Source organism: Macaca nemestrina, chromosome 8 (genome assembly GCF_043159975.1).
Source record: "Macaca nemestrina isolate mMacNem1 chromosome 8, mMacNem.hap1, whole genome shotgun sequence".
Classification (NCBI taxonomy): domain Eukaryota; kingdom Metazoa; phylum Chordata; class Mammalia; order Primates; family Cercopithecidae; genus Macaca; species Macaca nemestrina.
This window is the reverse complement of record NC_092132.1, coordinates 151,087,872-151,111,412: the sequence shown is the minus strand read 5'-3', so window position 1 is coordinate 151,111,412 and position 23,541 is coordinate 151,087,872. Positions and strand designations below refer to the sequence as shown.

Genomic DNA, 23,541 nt, shown 5'->3' with positions numbered 1-23,541 from the left:
CTGGCACGGGGTTTACTCCAGATGAACCTGAAGTTTACTCAAGGACATTTAGCTTGGTGGAAACCCAGAGTGATTTTCAAAAGGGCCATAGTCATGGAAACAGGGAAAGGGTTAATTCAATAACAAGTTAAAAGATGGAAGAAAAGCAATAGCAAGACTGATAGGTGAGAGCACATCAGCATCCTGGCAGTACAGGATGAAGGACACAATTAACCAGACAGAACTAAGGCACAAAGACCCTTGCACCTGCCCCTTGCATGCACCTCCAGATGGGACTAATCCAGGTTCCAGAGCTCATTTCGCTTCTAGTTAACACAACACACTCTTCCTTATTGGTCTGGATTAGCATGATAGTATTCTCGATTTTACCATGTTGGGCAAATTCTTCACTTCTCTATGCTTTCTTTTTTATCTGCAGGTCAAAGGAATAAGCACTTACTGTATGTTCTAATCAGATAAATCTCACAAATGCCATGTGCATTTTAACTCATCAATAAATATCATCATTTATAATCATTGTCTCCAAATATGGCACTTAGTTGATATTTGGATTATGGAGGTATCCAATTGCTACTCTATTAAATATTTGTGTACATTTAGGATTGCAGCCTCTGTTCCTTTCATCTATCCTAGAGTCATATAATCTACTCAAGCAGTATCATCTCTGTTCTCCTATCTTTTTACTCACTCATCCCTATTTTCCTCTGAGTCTCACATACAACTTTATGGTTTCTTGTGGACATACATTTTTGCCGAGTTCCATATGCTGTCACCCCTTCACAAAAGATGTCTTTGGTAAAGGGATGTGCTTCATTACCATGCTTCACACATTATGAATCTCAACCCTTCCAGTTAGTGGTAGCTGCAAAACTATATTTATTAACTTTCAAAATGTTTGTGCTAAACGAATTACCCATGGTTTATCCATTAGTAGTTACACATTTATGTGTCATTTCTAATCTTTTTTGTATTTTTTCCCTTTAACTACTCTATATCTCTTCCAATTTTATTATTCCTTATATGCTGTATCAACTATCTACAACACAAATGTTTTATACATTATAACCTGGGCATTTCTCTTCTTCCTTATTTTCCTCTGAGCAAATAGACTCATTTATAAGCAAATCATCTTTCAAAAGCTTCTAAAATGTATTGCATAGCACTGAGGCATGTTTGGGGGCATCTCCAGGCAGCCAGCTATTCAACATGTATCCCATCCTTTCTACTCCAAAGCCTTAACTTTCAGACAGAGGAATAACACAAGATAGATAAAGGCTTATCAGGGATCAATAAGCCCCAAGCTGACCCATCATTTAACAGTTATGTAAACCGAATGTGTCACTTAAACTCCCAAAGCAACAATGAAGGCCTTTCCTGCATCCTGAAGTGGTAATGACCAAAATTATGAGATTAGGGATGTTTGTAAGCAGTAGAGCAGCAATCAAGTGTAAGTTGCTATTAATTTTCATGTTTACAATTACTAACAGAGATGTGGTACATACTGTTAGACATAAGTGTCTTGGACCACCTAGTTCCCTCCTGGTAGGACTTGATTCCTCGAGAGGACCAAGCTCCAGACAGAAGAGCTAGTCCACACCAAAGCTGCCTAAAGGAGAGTGCTGTTCCATAGCCAGCCAATTTCAGAAGGATATTTAGGAATGCATGGAAACTCCCAGAAGGACTTGTGACTCTCTACATGAAGAAGCATACATAGTTGAAGGAAATGTCATCGTCTACTGAAAACTGTAATGAGGACATCCAACGACAGACACATCTACACACACTCATATATATAACTGTGTTCAATAATATATAATGCACAAAATATATTCAATAATACACTAGAGAGAGCGAGAAAGAGTGAAGAAACCAAGCGGCATTCATGTAAGTCCTGCAGTAATTTTAAATAAGTAGCTAATGTTTCACAGACAAGTGTGACAACCTCTTTTTGGTGGCTGGTTTTTCTCTAGGGTCACTACCTTCCTTTCATCCTGTTTCTTCAGATTCTCCCAAATGAAAAGAAGAACAGGTTTTGCTATTTGAAGTTTACTGGGCCTGGCTTAGTTCCTGAAGTGATCCTAGCCCATGAGATTCAGAAGCTTAAAGCTTCCAGTTTCTATGGCTTCGAGTGATTAAAAAAAAAAAAAGAAGAAGAAGAAGAACATGGAGAAGGTTCAGAAGAACCAAAGGCAGGTAAGGTATTTTACAAATGACCAGGAGACCTACTAAGATCACTCTTTAGTAACAGTGGTGCTTTAAACAGCTTATTCAAGATTTTTCATACATTTATTCAAAGCATCTTCCAGTGGAAACATTTTTCAATCCATTTTTTAAAATTATGCAGAATATTTTAAGTTATAAAAAAAGAAGATCAAATTATTGTAGACATGGAATACTTTAAATAATTCACTGTACTTATGTCAATTTGGATGAATATAACTTCAATTCATTGACATAATTAAAGAATTTTTAAAAACATAAAATGTACAATATTTTTGAAATTCATTTTTGTGTGTCCTAAAATCATCATGGCATTTGAGTGTAGGTATATTCAGCACTCTTGTAAGATTGCCTCTGTGGCACATAAGACAATATATTTCATTTATTGCTCGGGTTAAAAACAAATCCCTGTAGATATCCAAAGAAAAAAATTACTTTCGGAAGTGCAGCATTTCGACCCTAGGTAGGATTTAAGGCATTATAGCAAGAAGTCATACGTGTTACATAGCTGTAATCTATTTCTAAGGTTTATTCGAATTAAGTAAGTGCCAGAACATAGATGAATTTACCCAGACATCGAGTTTCGGTGCCACTCCAGAGCCCATTTGCCAAGCACTCTCTGACATGAGATCCCACAAGTGTGTAGCCAGTGTTGCACGTAAATATAGCTGTGGCCCCATAAACTGTCAGCGTTCCAATCTTGTTGCCATTTGGGGGAAAGGAAAGACTTCCACACGAGATAACTAGAAGGAAAAAAACAATAAAGTGAACATCAATTCGGTTATGCAGATTACTCCTGTGCAAAACAAAAACAAACAAAAAACACTATTTTTAGTCTTAATTTTCACTAAGAACATGGTTGAGAGATGTCTGCTTAGGGCTGGATAGACCAGTCACCTAAGAACCTTAATTTTCCATCTTTATACTCCTGAAACAAAAACCTAAAAGCTCAAAGTGGATTCCAAAACATTCTAGATTCTCCAATTACCCATTAATTTTTGTTGTTGCTGTTGAGATGGAGTCTTACTCTGTTGACCAGGTTGGAGTGCAGTGGTGCTATCCTGGCTCACTGCTACCTCTGCCTCCCAGGTTCAAGTGATTCTCCTGCCTCTGCCTCCTGAGTAGTTGCGACTACAGGCGCCCGCCACCATGCCTGGCTAATTTTTGTATTTTTAGTAGAGATAGTGTTTTCCCATGTTGGCCAGACTGATCTCAAACTCCTGACCTCAAGTGATCTGCCCACCCTGGCCACCCAAAGTGCTGGGATTACAGGCATGAGCCACTGTGCCTCAACCCATTAATGTTTTTATTTTCATCCTGATAGGTATAGCTGAACCCTTCTTGAAAAAATACACAGTATACAAAGTGTAAATGCAGAAGTGTATTTATCAAACAGTCTATCTCTCTACCTTTCTGTCCATATCAATCCCAAGAATTACATAGTAGTAATTACTAGAAGCCTCATGAGCCTATCAGGAAATAAGGAATACCAATTTTCTTTACCAAAGCCAACCAGCTGGGATAAAGTAGTGTGATATTCAAATCTAGGACTTCTGACTGCAATAGCAGTGCTCAGTTTGTTCTTTTAGTTACTTGCATAATTTGTGGGGATCATGAGCTCTGTAAGAATGCTGACTACAAAGGGCATTTGGTGCCTTTCCATAAATTAAAATGTGCATACAAACTAGGCCTTAAGTGGGCATCGATGCAGTGACCCTATGCCCCATGTTTACACCTGCTGTCCCAGCACAGTTATTGATCGTGTCCTTTTTCACCCATGAAAGTACTCCAGTTTGGGAAATAAGTTAATGGTCACCCTTATTATACAGTCTTACTATACCACTGAAATCTCGGCTCTTCAGATCCATAAACACTTGAGCACAGAAGATCCCAGCATCTCAGGGGAGGGAGGAACTCACAAGGTTATCCAGTCCAACCTATCATCAGAGGTGGAATACGTTTTAAACAGGTAAGAATGAAAGTGTTCGAAAAGCTATTCAAAGCAAGTGTTAAGAGTGCGACGTGAGCACTGATGTGTAGGTGCTTCGCTGCGGCCTGCAGTGGCAAACATTGAGTCCTTCCTTATTCACAGTAAACCATAAGAAGCAGTAAAACACAGTGAGGAAGAACACAGATTCTGGCTGCAGGCTACCCAGGGTCAGGCCTGGTTCTGCCAGACATGAGCCAGGGAGCACTGGCCAATTTTCTAAGTCTCTGGGCCCTGTTATGGGTTGATACAGCTCCTATTGCACAGGCTTGTGCATTAGATTCAAACAGAAGCCATCCCTTGCACATAAGCAAGCTCGATCAGGGTTAACAATGAAATTATAAATCAGGACATATTCAGTCAATTGAATCAAAAGTAGAAAAACCTTTAGAGATAATTCAAGTGAGGAAAATAAAATTACGCATGTACCACTAAGACCAGCCCTTTTGTTGTTAATGGAGAGAGTCTTGCTCTGTTGCTCAGGCTAGGGTGCAGTGGTACAACTGTAGCCCCAGCAGCAGCCCTGACCTCCTGGGTTCAAGGGATCCTTCTGCTCAGCCTCCCAAGTAGCTTGGGGCACGGGCACCACCACGCTCAGCCATTTAAAAAAAAATTTTTGTAGAGGTGAGGGTCTCACTGTGTTGTCCAGGCTTGTCTGGAACTCCTGGGCTCAAGTGACCCCTCCCACCTGGGCCTTCCCAAAAGCCCCAGACCTTTTAATTAAGCTGTCTTTACTCCATGATATGATAGCACAACCCAGGCTCTATTTCAAATGTTCAGACAGACACAGCCAGACTCAGTGTTTTCTATGGGGAGCTCTACTAGAAATTGGGAGGTCCAGCTCGAGAGTCCATCACGACCAGCACATTACTGTTACTGAGACAGCCTCCATGGTTGATATGGTTTATTGGTTTTGGTGATTGCTAAACTATTACAGTGTCATACCGCCTGCATTTAGTAATATGCTAATATGTTTGCTCTACCAAATGTCAATGAATTCGAGTAGGATTTAGATTTTTACAATTTGTTATGAACTTTTCATTAAGCCTTTTCCCAAACAGTGTGAACTTCTCCTTGAACTATGATATTTAAAGATCCATTTTTAGCAACTTAAGATAATTAGATCTTGTCTTGAAACTTTCATGCTTGTCAGGAAAACGTTAAATAACAATGAGGTATGAGTCGAATTCCTCTTGGAGGTTTCTGCATACCTTCGCCTTCCATGGTAGAGCAGCAAGAACACCTCCCTCTGCTCGCACAGCTGCTTCTATTCTCGAAGCCTCTGTTAAAAACACTCTGGTGACAAAACTATTTTAAGTGTGTCCTCTAACAAGATTTACTCAATTGTAAAGAAGAAGTAATGAAGCAAAATTTTAGCTTTTCAGTAGCTAAACAATAGAATTTCAGACCAAGGGTTTCCTTGTATGGTAGTAAACTCAATGCATTAACACAGATAGCAGCAAGAACTCGGAAATCTTGCCTGATTGAAAGGGGGAAGCCCCTCACTACTAAAAACAGGCTTTGTCATACACCGAAAGGAAAGCCTTATTTTTATGTTGTTTTTCCTCTCAAGTTTCTAAAAATGGATTTCTTAAGTCTGTCTTTTTTTTTTCATTTCATTAAAAGTGTGTCCATGCTCACAGTCTGCAGTGCTTCCTCTGAACTCTGGGAGCAAGCCTTTGCACACAAAAGACACTTGGCTGACAGCATCCCGAATGCACCTGCAATCCCACAACATCCTGAATGCACCTGTAATCCCACATCCACAACGTGTTTTCTCACTGTCCCTGGGGATTCCAAGCCACTTGCCTCTGTTCCCACAGGAAAGTCTCTTTTTTGTCTTTCCTTCAATTCTATTATTATATTCATGTTGAAATATATCTACTTAAAAAAAAAGTTGTATTGTGACATACCAGTTCTCATACCTATAAGGACAGCACTCCTATCAGAAATGTGAATATTATTTATGAGTGTGATAAATAAACATAAACTCAAGAGTAGGTCTTTTCAAATACATTCTAGCTGAAAAAAAAAAAGCCAAATGAACACTGAGACCTCCACGAAGAATAAACAGCTGGGAATATGTGAGCAGGAAGGGGCTCTTTTCTATGAATAAAAGGCTCAGTGGACTCACAATGGTTGTTTGCAAATACATGAAGGCACTCTGTGTAGACCAGAGTCAGGAATTGGTTTATTAGGCCTAGAGGGATAGAGTCACGATCAATCACTGGATATAAGTCACATAGGAAGCCTCGCTCAAAGTGAAAATGTTCAAACATGAAATCAGCTGTCTCTGGGGCAAAGAGCTGTCACGAGAATTATCTGATGTTAGCTGGGCATTTACTGGTGAGAATAGTATCAAGAAAATTCAACTGTAGGTAGTCCTGAGTGATGTCCGATGTCCACTCCAGCAATGGATCGAAATGACAATGTCGACTCTGTGATTTCCTCAGATATAGATGAAATACATCTGCTGATAAACACAGGCTCCCATAAGTTTAATGATCAGTCCAGGCCTGTCTCTAGTAACAAACAGGAGATCTTCAAAGACCAGCCCAGAGACAAAGATAGCCCAGAATTTAGGCTGTGTTCTTTGAATATCTACAATATTACAAAATTCCAGTGTAGCTCACTGAGTCAGTATGTGTGTATAAAATTAAAATGCAAAAATAAGTTTTTGTGATTCATGGATTTCTGTGATACATGTTTTTCTTTTTAGATACGTACAATAAATCAAACAATAAATAAACGTAATAAGAAAAGGAGCCTTCCACTTGTATAAAGACATTGTGCTAGGAAGGTGTGTAGGCACCTCTAGATATTACATTTTAATTTTCTATTATTGTTTCTTGAAGGACAGGACTGCAGAGCTCACTGTTTAAGGGTGAGATTATGGTCTCTGTCCATTCACTTGTGGAGACCTGGGTTTTTCTCTAGGGACATATTAGACTACCCTGGAGTTAGAATAACACAAACCCTTCAAAAAGCGGTGAATTTCTCAGCTGATTCCACAGTTGTTATGAATGTGATTAGAAGGTGATCAAGGCTCGCCTCTTCATCTGGAGCTACCTGGACAAGCAGACAGGGAAATTCTAACATTTCCAGCTCCTAAGCAAATAAGTGACTGAAAACAAGTAAGTTCTGGTAGATCTTACACCAGGGCCACTTGAAGATGAACCCTGGGGAGTCAAAAAAATAAATAAACAAAAAGGGAAAATGCCTGCTTCTTAGCTGCAGCAATGACTTGGGTGATGCTATCCTTGAAGATTCTGTTGGTCCTGATCCAATACAACGCAGAGAGTGACACTGTGTTTCTTCTGTGAAGAAGCTACCACAGTGTGGAAAATTGGCCTTATAAAAATGTGTCATATGCATTACTTTTAATTAAGAAATTAAACTATGTTTTAATTTCCTGGGGTTTACCACACACTTATTTAATAGTAAATTATACTATCACCAGGATTCATGGTGTGGTGTGTGTGTGCTGGCAAAGTAGGAAACGTGATAGATAAATGTAATTTAAGCATAGCATGAAATTAAAATGTGTTACAGCAAAAATGCAGTAATGTGTTTATTGATTTGTTTTTCTTACAGATCTCAGAAAATAATGTTTACATTTTAACTTTTTTTTCGGGGGGGTGCGGGGCAGGGACAGAGTATTGCTCTGTCACCCAGGCTAGATTGCAGTGGTGTGACCTCAGCTCATTGCAACCACCACCTCCCGGGTTCAAGCAATTCTCCCGCCACGGCCTCCCAAGTAGCTGGGATTACAGGTGCATGCCACCACACCGGGCTAATTTTTGTATTTTTCAGTAGAGACAGGGTTTCACCATGTTGGCCAGGCTTGTCTCAAACTCCTGACCTCAGGTAATCCACTCGCCTTGGCCTCCAAAAGTGTTGGGCGTGAGTGAGCCACCACGCCCAGCCTACATTTTAAGTTTTTAAAAATTGTGTTTTTCACTTTCTTTTGGGGGAGCAAAGTTTTAAAGGTGGTGTAATTCTCACTACTATATTGCCTGTGTTTTCTCTGATATTATTAAGTGACTTTCAAGAGAGTAGATGGTTACCATATCGAGGAACTCAATATTTGTCCCAAGTAAATAAAATCAATAATATTGAATATTGCACTAAAGCTGGTTGTGAACAATACATAGATAATGACACCAGTACTCATGAAAATCCGTGTTGGAGGGAAACATGAGACAACTGCTGTTTGTACTGTTCCCTCCACTGCTTTGTGTACTGCCTGCCTGTGCCTTAGGTACACATGCCCTAAAACTGTGTATTTTGTGGTGTTATTCTGAAACAGCTCTTCTAAAAATAAGATCCAAGAACTCCCGGACATCTCTGATATTATTTTAGTGGTCAACAAGCATCCCCCTTTCCAATGACTACAGTAGCAACCATCAATATATTTTATTTTACATATCTCCACCAAAACAACAAATTTTGACAAAGTTAGTGCAAAAGGTGCTATGAGAATCCAGCCATCCTCTATTAAGCCACACATTAAGGAGCTTTGAAAACTTTTAAAATGATGACACTCTTCACATTAATTTTTGCTTTGTTTGAAAATGAATCCTTATTCATAAAAATGTGTTATATAAGCATGTAATTGACATGTTATTTTAAATACACATGTAAAATTATATCCGTTTTAGTGTAAATAAATTCACAAATGAATATTTTAAAATAATAGTAGTTTTTAATGTATGATATAGTTATAAAAAGGTCTTTGGGGTCTAGTGGTAGGCAGAATTCAAAGGTGGTCCCTCCGTGTCCCACCCCTGAGCCAAGACATCTCCTCAGATCCTCTCCCATTGAGTGAGGGCAGAACTCTGAGTACGTTAGGAATCAGCTGACTTTGAGTTAATAGAAAATGAGATGCTCTGGATGGGAACAGCCTGGTGAGGGGAGCCCTTATCAGGGACTAAGTCCTTCCTGAAGTCAGAGAGATTGGACTTAGGAGAGGGCCTGGTGGGGTGGGGGACACAGGGCCAGGAGCTTAGTACTTCCCCATGATCAGCAGCAATAACATAAGGCCCTCAGCCACGTGCCACAGGACATGGACTCTGACCAGGAGCCAGACTTGGGAAGCTGATCTGAACCTCACTGGACCCCACTGGACCCCACTGGGCCTCACTGGACCTCACTGGACCCCACTGGGCCTCACTGGGCCTCCGTCCCTGTCAACACCTGAACGCAGTCCTGTGAGACCATGAGTGGAGGATCTGGCCAAAATGTGCCAGGTATCTGAGCCCAGAAGCTGGGCTGTAGCCAATCTGTGCTATCGTGAGGCCCTTACCGTATGGTAACTGGTTACACAGCAATCAATAACTAACACAGGTCCTCAAATTTTAAAAATAAAAATTTTATGAAAACCCCCGAGAACAGTTGCTTTCAAAGAGGCTGGGCTATCCCCTCCATAGAGGGTCTGCTGAATGACCTTGGTAAAGGGGTTTCTAGACTTCTGTACTCTGATGTCATTTCCAAAACATTGAGGCAAGAGAGATGAAGAGGAGAAGGGGGCCACTAAGGCTTGTAAAGTTTTAACCAGCATCCCAATTTAAACCAAAAGTCATATACTACGGCATCTAAGACAGCACACTTATGCTCCAAAAAGAGAAAAAAAGATTGACAAGCCCTGTATTAGGATAACTTTTTTTTAAAAAAAGTCAGTAGACATAAGAATAAATTGACAATATCAATATCAAGCCTTTTGGGAGGAAAAAAATAAAGACAAGCAGAAAATTTCAGCTTGGTCACAGAAGTAACGATAAACTCCATGTCAACTTTCCGGAGCTCAGCGACCTGTGCACGGCACACTGCCTTCCCTGGTGTGGATCTGGTTCTCGGATACCACTCTCCACCAGAAGACACCAGGGCTTTTTGGAGAACAAAGCGTTTGGGTAAGAAAAATTCCAGATAACCACAGAACATCCTGTTTTCATGAGAAAATAAGGACCATTTCAGAGACGTTAAAGCTGCGTGAAAGGGACTCCCTCGGCCAAAGTGTGACAACCTGAGCTACAAACATTAATAAAATCGTTTTTTTAAAAGTCAGCAATGATTTCAGCTGGAATCCGGTGACTCTGGAAGATGCCACATGTCCATGATGACATTCAAGAGACACACAGCAAAGTGTGATGGAACAGTTCGTGCCCAGCCCGCGAGTCAGCAAGCAGCTGACAATTTTCAAAACAAATGTGTGGCCCGAGACAACCAGACATGTGACAATAAATGATGGGTGGGGGTTGTGTCTGGACTGCACTCCGTGTCAGAAGCACCAGAATACAGTCAAGAAAACTAGAGGCAGGAAAACAGACTTGCCAGAATTTCAGAGGCTGGAGGCAGAAACACTTCAAGGACAGCAGAACTCCAACTTTGCTTTCTTTCCCCAAATGAGGTCAATGCCTTGCTACTAACGAGCGTAGTTCAGGAATGAGGATTTTCTTAACATTCCCTTAAATAGAAGGCTCTCCACTGTATGTGAAAATTCTTCTCGAAGGCTGATTGAGCCGTGAGCACAGAAGATTGTCACACAGCAAATACCATTTGGCATGACCCTGCTCTGGGTAGACAGGGATACCGTAGCTGGGCATCCCTGGGAAACTGGGGAGACAAGAAAAGGCTGTACTGGGCTGTTGCAGCCGCAGAAGCCCCGTATAAAACCCCACCTCTAAGAAGTTAATAAGTGTCTGTTTTTAAGATCCCATTTCTGGTTTGAAATCGACAAAATGATGTTCGCGGGAAGAGTCTAAAGTAGGCAAAAGTTTAGTGTTCCTGACTCCTTCTCCTAATCTCTCCTTACTGGTGCTAATGTCGGAATCTCCAGGTGATAAATTGACTTCTAAGGATGAATACATCTGTGCATGACTGGCAAGAATGTGGGGAAGGGCAGCATTTCCTAAGCGGCAAAGGTGTGATAAAGAGGAACGGCCCCACAAACTCAGTGACCAGGTCATTAACCATCCAAACCAGGACACTGTTCAGAGTGACAAGCAATCATTAATAAACACCTGGAAAACAGGCTTCAGGCAGGGCTATCTTGGAGAAACAGGGACCATGTTCATTACGATTATGAAAACTTTGAGCTCCTTGAGGCCAGCAATCCTTCCTGATTTATCTTTGTGTTCCTAGTGAAGAGCTTGTGGTATGTGTTTCATTAAAGTTTGCTCTACTAAAAGTTGAATTAAAATTATTACCAAAGACAGTTAAACATTCATGCTTTTGTCTTTTTCATTTTTTATTCTGATGTAGTCTTACTAAGCTGTGTATTTTATATATTATAAACTACTTGTTTTTATGCATGATAATTTTCTGTGAACAATCAAGTAAAGACTGTATATTAGATATGTCTGAATCAAAGAGTGCTCTGAACAATACTAGCATTGTTTTATTTTTCTATTTATCCGTATTTAATGTGAAACTCACTCAAAGCTTTAACTGCTTATCTTGTACCTAAGAGGATAATCATCTCCCTTTTGAAGACAGTCATTATTTGCGAACACAGTATCTTCAGCATTAATACTATTTCCCAAGATCTTAATGAGAACTCTTGCATAGCCTGTCTGGCATAAGAGTTATCTTTCTACACATAGGTTTGTACTTGTCTTTGAGCTGATTTGAAATACAGTTGGAAAAATACCATCATTAACAAGGAAAAGACAACATCAAATGTCTAATCCAGCAGCAATGTGGTTTCAGTGTGTCACATGACAATACGTATGTCATTGTAAGTATGTCACATTGTAATGAAAAGACAGGCCATTTGTGCTTTTGATCTATAGGACTATGACAGATGATAGCTCCACTAGAGAAGCTCAGCGTTGACAGCAGCCATCCAGAATAATCCAGGATGCCGTGTCTTTCGGGGGTGCATCCCTCATCACTTACCTCGACAGCCTGGCCTCTCGTCTCCTATGTTCCACGTCCCATTGGCCTGGCACTGCGCGAGCCTCCGGCCCTCTAAGTAGTAACCAGGACTGCAGCTCAGCAATACTTGAGCGCCATACTCATTCAAGGATCCTGAAACCAGCCTCCAGATGACATGTTCTGAGAGCTGAGTTTCAATACTGGGGCAAGGGACCGCTGGAACAGAAAGATACATCATATCATCATTTTTCTTTTTTGGAAAAGATCAGACCGTGCTTGCTTTGAATGGCAAGGTCTTCCTCTATGAAACTGATCTTGCTGGGCAAAGTCGATGCCATTACGTATTATCTCAGCGTTTCTCTACCACCCACATAGTCCATCTGGGAATGATCCCTTATGTAAAATGCATTCAATTGCCTCATTACAGATGTCCTGGCAAGTATGAGGCCAGACTGAACTTTAAAGGGGGTAAATCACTTCCACCGAAGTATATGGCTCATTGGAGTTGATGAAAATTTTCACGAGGGTAATGAGCACATGCAAATAAAAATCTTACATGTAATTTCCCTCAATATCCTATCCTGGGAGGAACTTGGAATAGTAATTGTGTAATTGCAAACCAGTTGGAACACTAATTTTCAGAAAATCAGATGCACTCATTTCTTCAATCCTATGAAACACACATATGTAATATACCTATATATCATTGAATGTAGAAACACACAGAAATACATAGGCACACTGCACTAATACGTTCAGAAAAACGTTTAACAAGTCTTTTTTATTATTATTATACTTTAAGTTCTAGGGTACATGTGCACAGCGTGCAAGTTTGTTACATACATATACATGTGCCATGTTGGTGTGCTGCATCCGTTAACTCGTCCTTTACATTAGGTATATCTCCTAATGCTATCCCTCCCCTCTCCTCCTACACCACGACATGCCCCAGTGTGTGATGTTCCCCACGCTGTGTCCAAGTGTTCTCATTGTTCAATTCCCACCTATGGGTGAGAACATGTGGTGTTTGGTTTTCCGTCCTTGTGATAGTTTGCTTAGAATGATAGTTTGCTCAGTTTCCAGCTTCATCCGTGTCCTTACAAAGGACATGAACTCATCCTTTTTTATGGCTGCATAATTCCGTGGTGTATATGTGTCACATTTTCTTAATCTAGTCTATCATTGATGGACATTTGGGTTGGTTCCAAGTCTTTGCTATTGTGAATAGTGTCACAATAAACACATGTGTGCATGTGTCTTTATAGCAGCATGATTTATAATCCTTTGGGTATATGCCCAGTAATGGGATGGCTGGGTCAAATGCTATTTCTAGTTCTAGATCCTTGAGGAATCACTGCACTGTCTTCCACAATGGATGAACTAGTTTACAGTCCCACCAACAGTTTAACAAGTCTTAAAGGAGACCACCTATTCATATCCTTAGAAAAGGGCCTAGAATACAGTAGTCACTTAAGAAGGAGTAGTAGTAATTGTAATAGTGACAGCAACAGTGCTACTAGTAGTATACTATTACCAGGGTGGACTTCAAGGACTTTGTAAATATACTGAAAATATATGCAAAGTCTGAATTGTATGTGGGTATATATTCTTTGAAAAGTGCAAGATGATTTAAAATAAATTACACAAAATTAGAAACTAGAACCGTTTCTCTAATTATGAAGCTTCGGTAACTATCATTCATTATAATCAATCACCAAGAAAATTGATCAAATTGATTAATTTATTGAGCTGGGAAGAATTAACTGGAGAGACCATAGTTTTTATCAGAATCATAGTGATATATTTTAAATTCTATTTTTTCTTTTTTTTTTTTTGTGACAAAGTCTCGCTCTGTCTCCCAGACTGCCAGGCTGGAGGGCAGTGGCACGATCTCAGCTAACTGCAACCTCAACCTCCTGGGTTCAAGAGATTCTCCTGCCTCAGCTTCCCAAGTAGCTGGGACTATGGGGACACAGATGCCTGCCACCATGCCCAGCTAATTTTTGCATTTTTAGTAGAAATGGGGTTTCACCACATGGGCCAGGCTGGTCTTGAACTCCTGACCTCAAGTGATCCTCCCACCTTGACCTCTCAAAGTGCTGGGATTACAGGCATGAGCCACTGCACCCAACCTACATTCAAATTCTATACAAGTTTATTATAATTGAGTCAGGCATAACCAAAATGTTACAAACATCTTATTAGTCTTTTCTCAGTGATTTACAAGTGCTATGTGAAAATATATTGAAAAACACAAGTTTTTTGATATTGCCACAACAGTAACAATGAAGTTTAAAATGTGAAGAAAAATTGCTAATTTAAAAGTAATCCTTAGCTTTATTTCTCTCAAGTATTTTTTAGGTTGAAGCAATTATTCTAAATTTATGTGAACACTCAAATATTTAACCCAATGATAAAAATAATATTTTTCTCCAGCCTAAATACTCTTAGAATTTCTGGCAAAACTATCATTTCTGAAAAGTTCTTAAAAGCTTTAGCCTCATAAATTCATAACTCAACTTGTATCTCACTGCATATTTTAAATAAAATGCATTTAATTTCACCAAAAAACATGCTTCTAGAATTGGTTTTAATAACCTGAACTATCTTTTACAAACTTTATTTCTGCCAAGAATAACTCAGCTTTATTCTTTCTTTTTTTGTTTCTTGTTTCCTTATTGTTGTTTTATACAGACAAGGTCTTGTCATATGGCCCAGGCTGGTCCTGAAGTCTTGGGTCAAGTGGTCCTCATGCTCAGCCTCCCAAAGTTCTTGGATTGCAGGTATGAGCCACTGTGCCCAGCCAAAAATTCCAATTTGGTTCACACAACGGAATCAGAAATTTTCTTTGAGCTGACACCATCTACAGTAGCAATTTCCAAATTCTTCATGATGATCTCTTTCTTCATGAAAATGGTATTTGGTTCAATTTGTAATTATCTTAGGCTAGTTTGATTGTTTGCTCACATCTTTTTTTTTTTTTTTTTTTTGGCTATGCTATAGGCTCATTTATTGTAAACACTCTCTTTTTGGAATTTTTTTTAGTATAGTGTCTGACAAATTAGACAGTATGTGTGTGTGTGTGTGTGTATATATATATATATTATAATTATATGTGTGTATGTTTTGAAAAATAGCCTGCCAAGAAAATATATTGCCACAACAAAAAGAAAGAGAGGAGATAAACATGTATGAGTGGAAATTAGGAGTAAAAAGAAAAGTGAGGACTGAAATAAACATTAATATTAAAGTTCATCTGGTCCTTCGTTAACTGAAGGATGACAGCTGAAGAGTGGAGATTTCCAGAAATTTGTGCAAATTATCATTTTATTTAATATTTTTTAAAAAATGAGAGGTAGAGAATATACAAAAAACGTTGAGTTTGAATACTCTATGATGCAATTTGAGAGGAGAAATCCCAAATAATATAAACCAAGAGGATGCGAGACCATTTTCCCTAAGGAGTGGTAAAAAAAAAAAAAAGGTCCAGTCTTTGTAGTTGCATCTCCATGCACCCCTGCGTTCATACAAAAACAGTGCCAACAGCCCCCACGGAATGGTGGGCCCTGATTTGCTGTGGTCAATAAGGCTATCACAAAGAATGTCCTTTATCTTGGCCCAATAAAATAATGTGGCAAAAATCCGATAACAGAACTGTGACTCTTGTGAGAGGATACTGAATTCAAATAAAAACAGAACATTTTACAACCCCTAAACACCTACCCCAGTCTACCGATTCACATGTCTGTAAGTAGTTTCTAGTCACTCATTATCAGAAGCCTGAACACCATGTCTTCCTGCACTCCCTGTCACACACACTCCCACAAAGGTGTCTACACTCAACCTCCTGTAACTCACTACATGTTCTCCTCTTCTGTGCATCCTCAACCTCTACCTTACTTCAGAGTCAAGTGCTTAGTTTTGGTGCAAAATTTCACTTGCACACCCTTAAAAGAATATTTAAAAAAAAATTAATCTCTTACATCCTTCATTAAAAATCTAAAATTTTCCTCATAAGTTTAAGTCACTGGCATTACCAGTATATGACATGCAAATTAGGTAAAAGTGCCCTTAAATAAAATACCACTTTTACTCAAGTCCAAGAGAGTAATACCACAGCAAGTTGATACTTCTGAATATTCATTTAAAAGAAACTCAACAAATTTATTTTATTCCTTGTTCTCTTTCAACTATTACTTCTAGGCCACAATTTCTACAAAAAAAACATATCTTAAGATATTTTATTTTGAAAGTTCTTTATGAATAATCTATAACACTTACTGTAGCAAACTTTGATTTTTAAATTTCCTGTGACCACACGGTTTCACAGGTGAAAACATTCTCTTTTAGTTGTGAATTTCCTATTAATATACCATTGATTGAATAAACAATATGATAAAATTGTTGATAATCTATGTTCAACACAAAAGTAATGTTTTATTGGTAAGATACCAATTGATGCTATAGATAAGGCATTTTTGTTGTTCATGCATTACTGATTGTTAGAAAGAGACAAGCTTTAGTATCAATTGTATTGCTATTGTGGACTTCAGACCTCAAGAAAAGTCATGTATTAAAATAAATTTGGCTCACTGAGAAGGATGGTTAACACAGGAACAGAAAACCAAACACCACATGTTCTCATTTATAAGTGGGAGTTGAACAATGAGAACACATGGACACAGGGAGGGGAACATCACACAACAGGGCCTGTTGGGGGGTAGGGGACAAGGGGAGGGAGAACATTAGGACAAATACTTAATCCACGCGGGGATTTAAAACCTAGATGATGGGTTGATAGGTGCAGCAAACCACCATGGCACATGTATACCTACGTAACAACCTGCACGTTCTGCACATGTATCCCAGAACTTAAAGTAAAATAAAAATAAATAAATAAATACATTTGGCTTAGAGTTGCCTTTGTACTTTGAATTCCTACACAGTGAACTGCAGCCTCACTCAGTACATAACAAACTGCAACTCTACTCAAGAGGATGTCCTTGTAACAAGTCGCTGAGTCTCAGCTAATCACAGCAGCCTTGCTTCAGCCCATCACAGGCCCCAGACTAGTCAGACCATGCCCCAGTCGGGCAGGTGCCCAGCGGTGGCTCCTCCAGCTGCCTCCCCATGTCCCTTCCTTTTTCTATCAGTGCCGCTGCCCACATTGCTGAGTGGATCTCTCCAGACCTTTCCTGGATTTGAAGGCTGTCTGATTGATACATCTATTTACTCAAATAAACTCTGCTAAATTTCATGGGCCAAAAGTTTTCTCTTAACAGGTGGAAGAAAAATAGTTGGAATGAAGAAAAAGATTTGATGTGGTTTCTGGCTGATGAAATTGCCCATGGTTTTTTTGTCCTTTTTTTAACTGTTTTCCATAGTTTCCAGGTTTTCTACATATCACTAACGGTTAGAGAAAAAGCCAACCAAGAGATCAAAGGGACTTAGGAGTAGTGGCCTGATAAGCACAGACATCATTTTACAGTTAGGCTGAAAAACTAAAAGCTGAGAGGACTTTATTTGTTTACAAGAAAAACTGGAAATACTTACACTAAGTCCTAATGAAAAAAATCCTCTGTCTTGAGGTACAAATATATATGTATACAAACACATTATATATAAAAACACATAAATATATGTACATACATAATTTATATGCATATATAAATTTTTATACATACCACACATAAATGCAAAAGGTTATAAAAATCAATGCATAATAGTTTAACAAGGGGTTATTTAGGAAAACTAGGATGCTTCTGTTATATTCTTAGTTATTTCTTCCCACAGTATCATACTTAGGAAAAAGTGAAAAGCGAGCAAAAATATAGTCTATAGGGAAATTCTCATTTCATGACATTAAACATTATAGATTAAGGGAATAAGATAAAACTGAGACATATGGAGGATGGTAGAATACATGAAGCTGAAGTTAAGAACTGGAGCAAAAATATGAGTGGAACATCACAGAAGAAAGAAGGCAAAGCGTGAGCCAGGGGCACTGGGGAGAAAGGGAAGGAGGGCCTCGGAAATGGCTTTCCACCGAGCTCCCATTTCTGCCCGGGGACGGCCCTAACACTGAAAGGTGGCTGCAGTGAATACGTACACCTCCCCTAAGACTTAAGACAAAGTGGAGTTACAGTCAGGAGGCAACGCGAAACAGCCTGAGTACCTCTGTGCTGACTTTTTTAAAGAAAACACTTCGTTCTTCCTAACAAAAATATCTTAGCTTGATCTCTCCTGGGCTGTTCCCTGTACCTGCCAGCACTCCCCAGTCACCCACCGCCATAGGCAGACACTGTAGAGCGCGGCTGCTCCCACGGACACACACCTGTTTAAAGAGCTCTTTTCACATTGTGTATGTAATCCTGTAAGTAATTTTACTCTACGTGGATCCTCACTCACAACACTGAGACAGGAGAGGAGGGTGTCACTAGTTTTTGTATTTATTTGCGAGTTACAGAGGAGCAGCGAAGCCCAAGCTCACCCCAACCAAGCCAGAATTTCCATCTACGGGCCTCACGTCATGTTGTGTTTCTGACTTGTCACTTTCTCTGAATACTAGAAACAATACAGGAAAATCTGATTTACTCTACAAATGACTAAAATAGATAAGGTGCTGGAAGCCATTTCTTGGCCCTTCCTTCCCTCCCTCCCTCCCTCCCTTCCTTCCTCCCTCCCTCCCTCCCTTCCTTCCTCCCTCCCTTCCTTTCCTTCCTTCCTTCCTCCCCTTTCCCTTCCCTTCCTTCCTTCCTCCCCCTTCCCTTTCCTTCCCTCCCTTCCTTCCGTCCCTTTCTTCCTTTCCTCCTTCTTTCCCATTCCTTCCTTTCCTCCTTCCTTCTTTCATTTCTTCTTTCCCATCCTCCCTCCTTCGTTCCTTCCTTCCTTCTTTCCTTTTTCCTTCTTTTCCTCCTTATTTTCTTCCTCATACATTATGACAACAAACTTCCACCACCTGTACTAACCTGAGGAGGCATTTTCCATTTCCTGAGATTATAAGCCCTAAATGACCTAGAGTGCATTTTAGAACCTTTAAGAAATGTGGATTCAGAAAGGCATTTCAAATGCCTAAGGTCTTTCAAAATATTTTCCTGTCTATAGCAACATGAGTTATAGCATGGCCTTAAAACACAGAGGTTAGAGTTCATTTATGGAGATTGCCTTTAAATTTAAGGTCGGTTAGCACTGATATATGCTTTGCCAAATATTAGCATTCATATTAGATGTGCAGTCTACAATATCAAATCAAACATGTATTCCTCTTCTAAAAATAAATCTGGGTTTAATAAACATAGCCATAGCATGGAATTCTCTTGAAAGACGGGTAGTTTCCAAGCAGGTTTCACTGAGAATCCAGAAAGTGACTCCAACCTCAGAAATGTCCTTAGACCACTGAGGGGTGAAAAGGAGTCTCCTATGGACTGGTCCAGAAGGCTCTCCTCTCTCTTACCTCTACTTCTCCTCCTATTTCAGAGTGAGAAGTCAGGCTCTAGAATTTGGGGAAGATAGAAAGACTGAAATAAGAACAGAACATTCAAATTTTATGTTCTGTTTATTTCCTCATTTCTAATATCTCCACCAAAATGTTAATGCAGCCAAATACTCCCATCAAAAATATTAACTTCACCTGGCTACTATTAACTAATATATGGCTTGGAGAAGCTTTAGTTTCTCAAATGGATTTTCACTCTTATTGCGTGAAAGGGAAAATCAAGGTGTAGATAGCATACACACATTGAAATATATATATGATATATATTATATATGTAATTATAGTTTTATTATATAATTATATAAATATATAATATATATTTATTTATATAAATATAAATTATATAAATATATATTTATTTATATAAATATAAATTATATAAATATATATTTATTTATATAAATATAAATTATATAAATATATATTTATTTATATAAATATAAATTATATAAATATATAATATATTTATTTATATAAATATAAATTATATAAATATACAATATATATTTATTTATATAAATATAAATTATATAAATATACAATATATATTTATTTATATAAATATAAATTATGTAAATACATAATATATTATTTTATTATATTATTTATATATTATATATTATATATATACATAAAATAATTACAAATTGGGCTGGGCACGGTGGCTCATGCCTGTAATCCCAGCACTTTGGGAGGCCAAGGCGGGTGGATCATGAGGTCAGGAGTTCGAGACCAGCCTGGCCAACATGATGAAACACCGTCTCTACTAAAAATACAAAAATTAGCCTGGCTTGGTGGCGGGAGTCTGTAGTCCCAGCTACTCGGGAGGCTGAGGCAAAAGAATTGCTTGAACCCAGGAGACAGAGGTTAGAGCGAGCTGAGACTGTGCCACTGCACTCCAGCGTGGGTGGCAGAGTGAGACTCCAGCTCAAAATAATAATAATAATAATAATAATAATAATAATAATGATAGTAACATTATAAATTAATAGGTGATTTGAATGTTTTGTGGAAAATAATTGGTTAGAATATTTCTGAGTAATATTTTCATATAAAACATTTAAAGGAAATGTTTTGCAGCATCACGAACATTTTAAAACGTGTTGAATGTTTCTACAGAAGTTTGAGTGTCATATTTTTCCTTCCCTTTCTCTGCCTAAAATTGCGAAACATTTTTCTTCATATCAGTAAATAAATTATGAATATTTCTGTACAAGAAATAAATAATAATTTCCTTAACCAAGATGAAAATGGTTGAGCAGAACTTAAAAGCATTAGAGAGCTCCTGACAATTTTGAACTACATGAAATTGATGTCATTCAACATTTTTGGACTTAATAAAAAGGAAATTTTACAGGGTTAAAGCAAATAATTTAAAACATTCTCAAATGAATATTACTTTAACAGTTAAATATATATGTACTATAGAGCAAAAATATATCCCTTAAAATGTATTTTTCTTGTTTTCAGCATTATATTAATATAGAACAAGCAAATGCTTCTATTTTACATGTATTACTTGTTCTCTGATTCCAAACATAAAGAATCCTAGGTAATATCATAAACATGCTTGAAAAGGTGCTAACATGAATATACACACCTTGAAAAGCTTTTTCTAGCAACATTTAAATTTTTTCTAGGCATAATATTATACACAGCATCAGGTTATTTCTTTTTCTTTTGAAATGTCAATGTAAGTGTTGGCTATGTAGAAATATTATTTTTGGTTGTTACATGCTTGTGCCATTTCAAAGAAAATAGCACCATATCTTTCTGTAGAGATAGGTATTTTAAAAACTCATATATTGATAGAAATGTGTACTAATATTCCCATCTTTACTCAAGCATATGTTTAGAACTGTTATATGAAAGATGAGGATGTCAATCTACTGATATTTTATAAACCGATAAACTCGATAGTTCAACATAGCACAGTGTTTTTGCCAGCCTGTGACAGTCTCCTTCTGGCAGCCATCAAATGGTGGTAAACTCCATCTAGCCGACAGCCTGTGGGTATAAAGGGCTTTAAAGCAGTATAGTACAATCACGCAAATGTTACGTTCATTTCTAAAATGTCTTTTGACATCACGAACTTCTTGGTTTCAGAATATGTTAGTGATTATTGTCCACCCTTCATCTCTGTGAAACATCAGCTCTGGAAGGCACAGAGGCCTTAACAACTTTGTGCACACTCCCATGCCACTGGGAATCCAAGCCTCCCTCATCATCATGCAATAGTTTCCAGCACCTGCCAACCCCGTTCCCAGGCCACCCAGGCAGGAGGGTGATGGGGACAATTCTCCACAAGTCTCTTGTGCATCTCGTTAGCTAACGTACCAAACTGACCTTTCGGCCTGAACTCTTTCTTCCAAGCATATAGCAAACAACCTTGGGAGAGAGAGGCGGATATGTACCTCCTATCTAGCATGGAGACATTTCCTTTTGTCACCTGAATAGGAATTTTCTAAGTGTATTTATCATCTGCACACAATGATGATGCATTTAGATTAGGTGGGGATGGGACCTCTCTTTGGCTTTGTATACCCGCTTATGGGAATCCCCTGTCAAAGCATAGCTGAAAGCAGGACAGACACTTTATGCTAGTTCCACGTGGGTAACCTTGTGGATGGGCATAAAAGGACCATCTTCAGTGCCGACTCCATCACGGACCAACCGAGCAACCTTGGGAAAGGTACTCAAGCTCCCATCTATGCTCTGCGCATGACAGCAGCACTTCATAGGTTTGTTATAAGAGCGCAAAGATTTAACTGATGTGAAATGATTAAAACAGTGCCTAGTACTCATAGACATAACCTCAGTTTCTCTACATTGGGTTATTTATAGGTCATATAAACCCAGTGTTAGATATAACCTAGTGCTAGATATGACTTAGTACTGTGGGTTTATATGTACTACATGTACTGTATAGTACAGAGATGCAAGAGTGTCTGTGCTAGATAGGAGGTACATATCCACCTCTCTCTTCCAAGGCTGTTTGCTACATACTTAGAAGAAATAATTCAGGCCGAAAGGTCAGTTTGGTACATTAGCTAACGAGATGTACAAGAGACCTGTGGAGAATTGTCCCCATCACCCTCCTGCCTGGGTGGCCTGGGAACACAGTTAGCAGGTGCTGGAAACCATATAGTACATGTAGTACTGTAGGTTTATATGTACTATATGTACTATATATAGTATTTGTACTAGCAACATTTAAATGTACATATACATAAATGTATATATAGTACATTTATATGTGTATATATAGTACATATGAACCTACAGTACTAGGTCACTATAGTGATATATATATAGTATATATAGTGATATATATAGTGATATATATAGATTATATAGTACCACAGGTCACTATAGTGATAGGTTTAAATGACCTATAAATACTAGATATGACTAGATGTATCTAGCAATATAAACCTATCACCATCTATGAGTATCAAGCTAGTATGGCTCTGGTTTGCTTTTCCTTTTTTATAATGTATATAGACTGCATTTAATCATGTAAAGTCCTCATGGTGCCCAGCATAGAGTAGGCCCACAAAAATAAATTGTTAATGACTGCTTTGCTTCACTGACTAGTAGTAGTTTTAGCTAAAGAAACAATACCCACATATTGGGATTACAACTTAGGGTTGTTCTTTTTTTTCATGCAAAAATCACACATTTATTAAACATATTATTAACTTAAAAACAACATGCCAGTTTCTTTTGCAGTGCTCTTCATACAACACCTTGGACAAAACCATCAGCCCAAAGTGAATTCAAAAAACAGATTACAAGGCAAACAGTGACAATAGGTATGGGCAGGCACTAGCAAAAAAAATGCAATTTGTTCTTTAATTAAATAATGTCATTCTCAAGTGATATAGACCAATCATCTTGACAGAATTCCTTTTTTTGTATAAATATTCATAAATAAAATGTCTCTACATATTGGAAAGAGCTG

At 38.4% G+C, this 23,541-nt stretch overlaps 1 protein-coding gene across 2 annotated transcripts in view; it reads right to left on the bottom strand.

Annotated features, from left to right (window-relative positions):
* The window catches only part of LOC139355625 (CUB and Sushi multiple domains 1), a 2,038,620-nt gene that overhangs the window by 77,716 nt on the left and 1,937,363 nt on the right, over nucleotides 1-23,541 (bottom strand). For both annotated transcript variants that reach the window (XM_071067488.1, XM_071067489.1), the window contains exons 51-52: nucleotides 12,104-12,298; nucleotides 2,790-2,963 (exon numbers count right to left, since the gene is read on the bottom strand). In XM_071067488.1, the coding sequence (XP_070923589.1) occupies nucleotides 2,790-2,963; nucleotides 12,104-12,298 (369 nt within the window). The remainder of the gene's footprint in view (nucleotides 1-2,789; nucleotides 2,964-12,103; nucleotides 12,299-23,541) is intronic.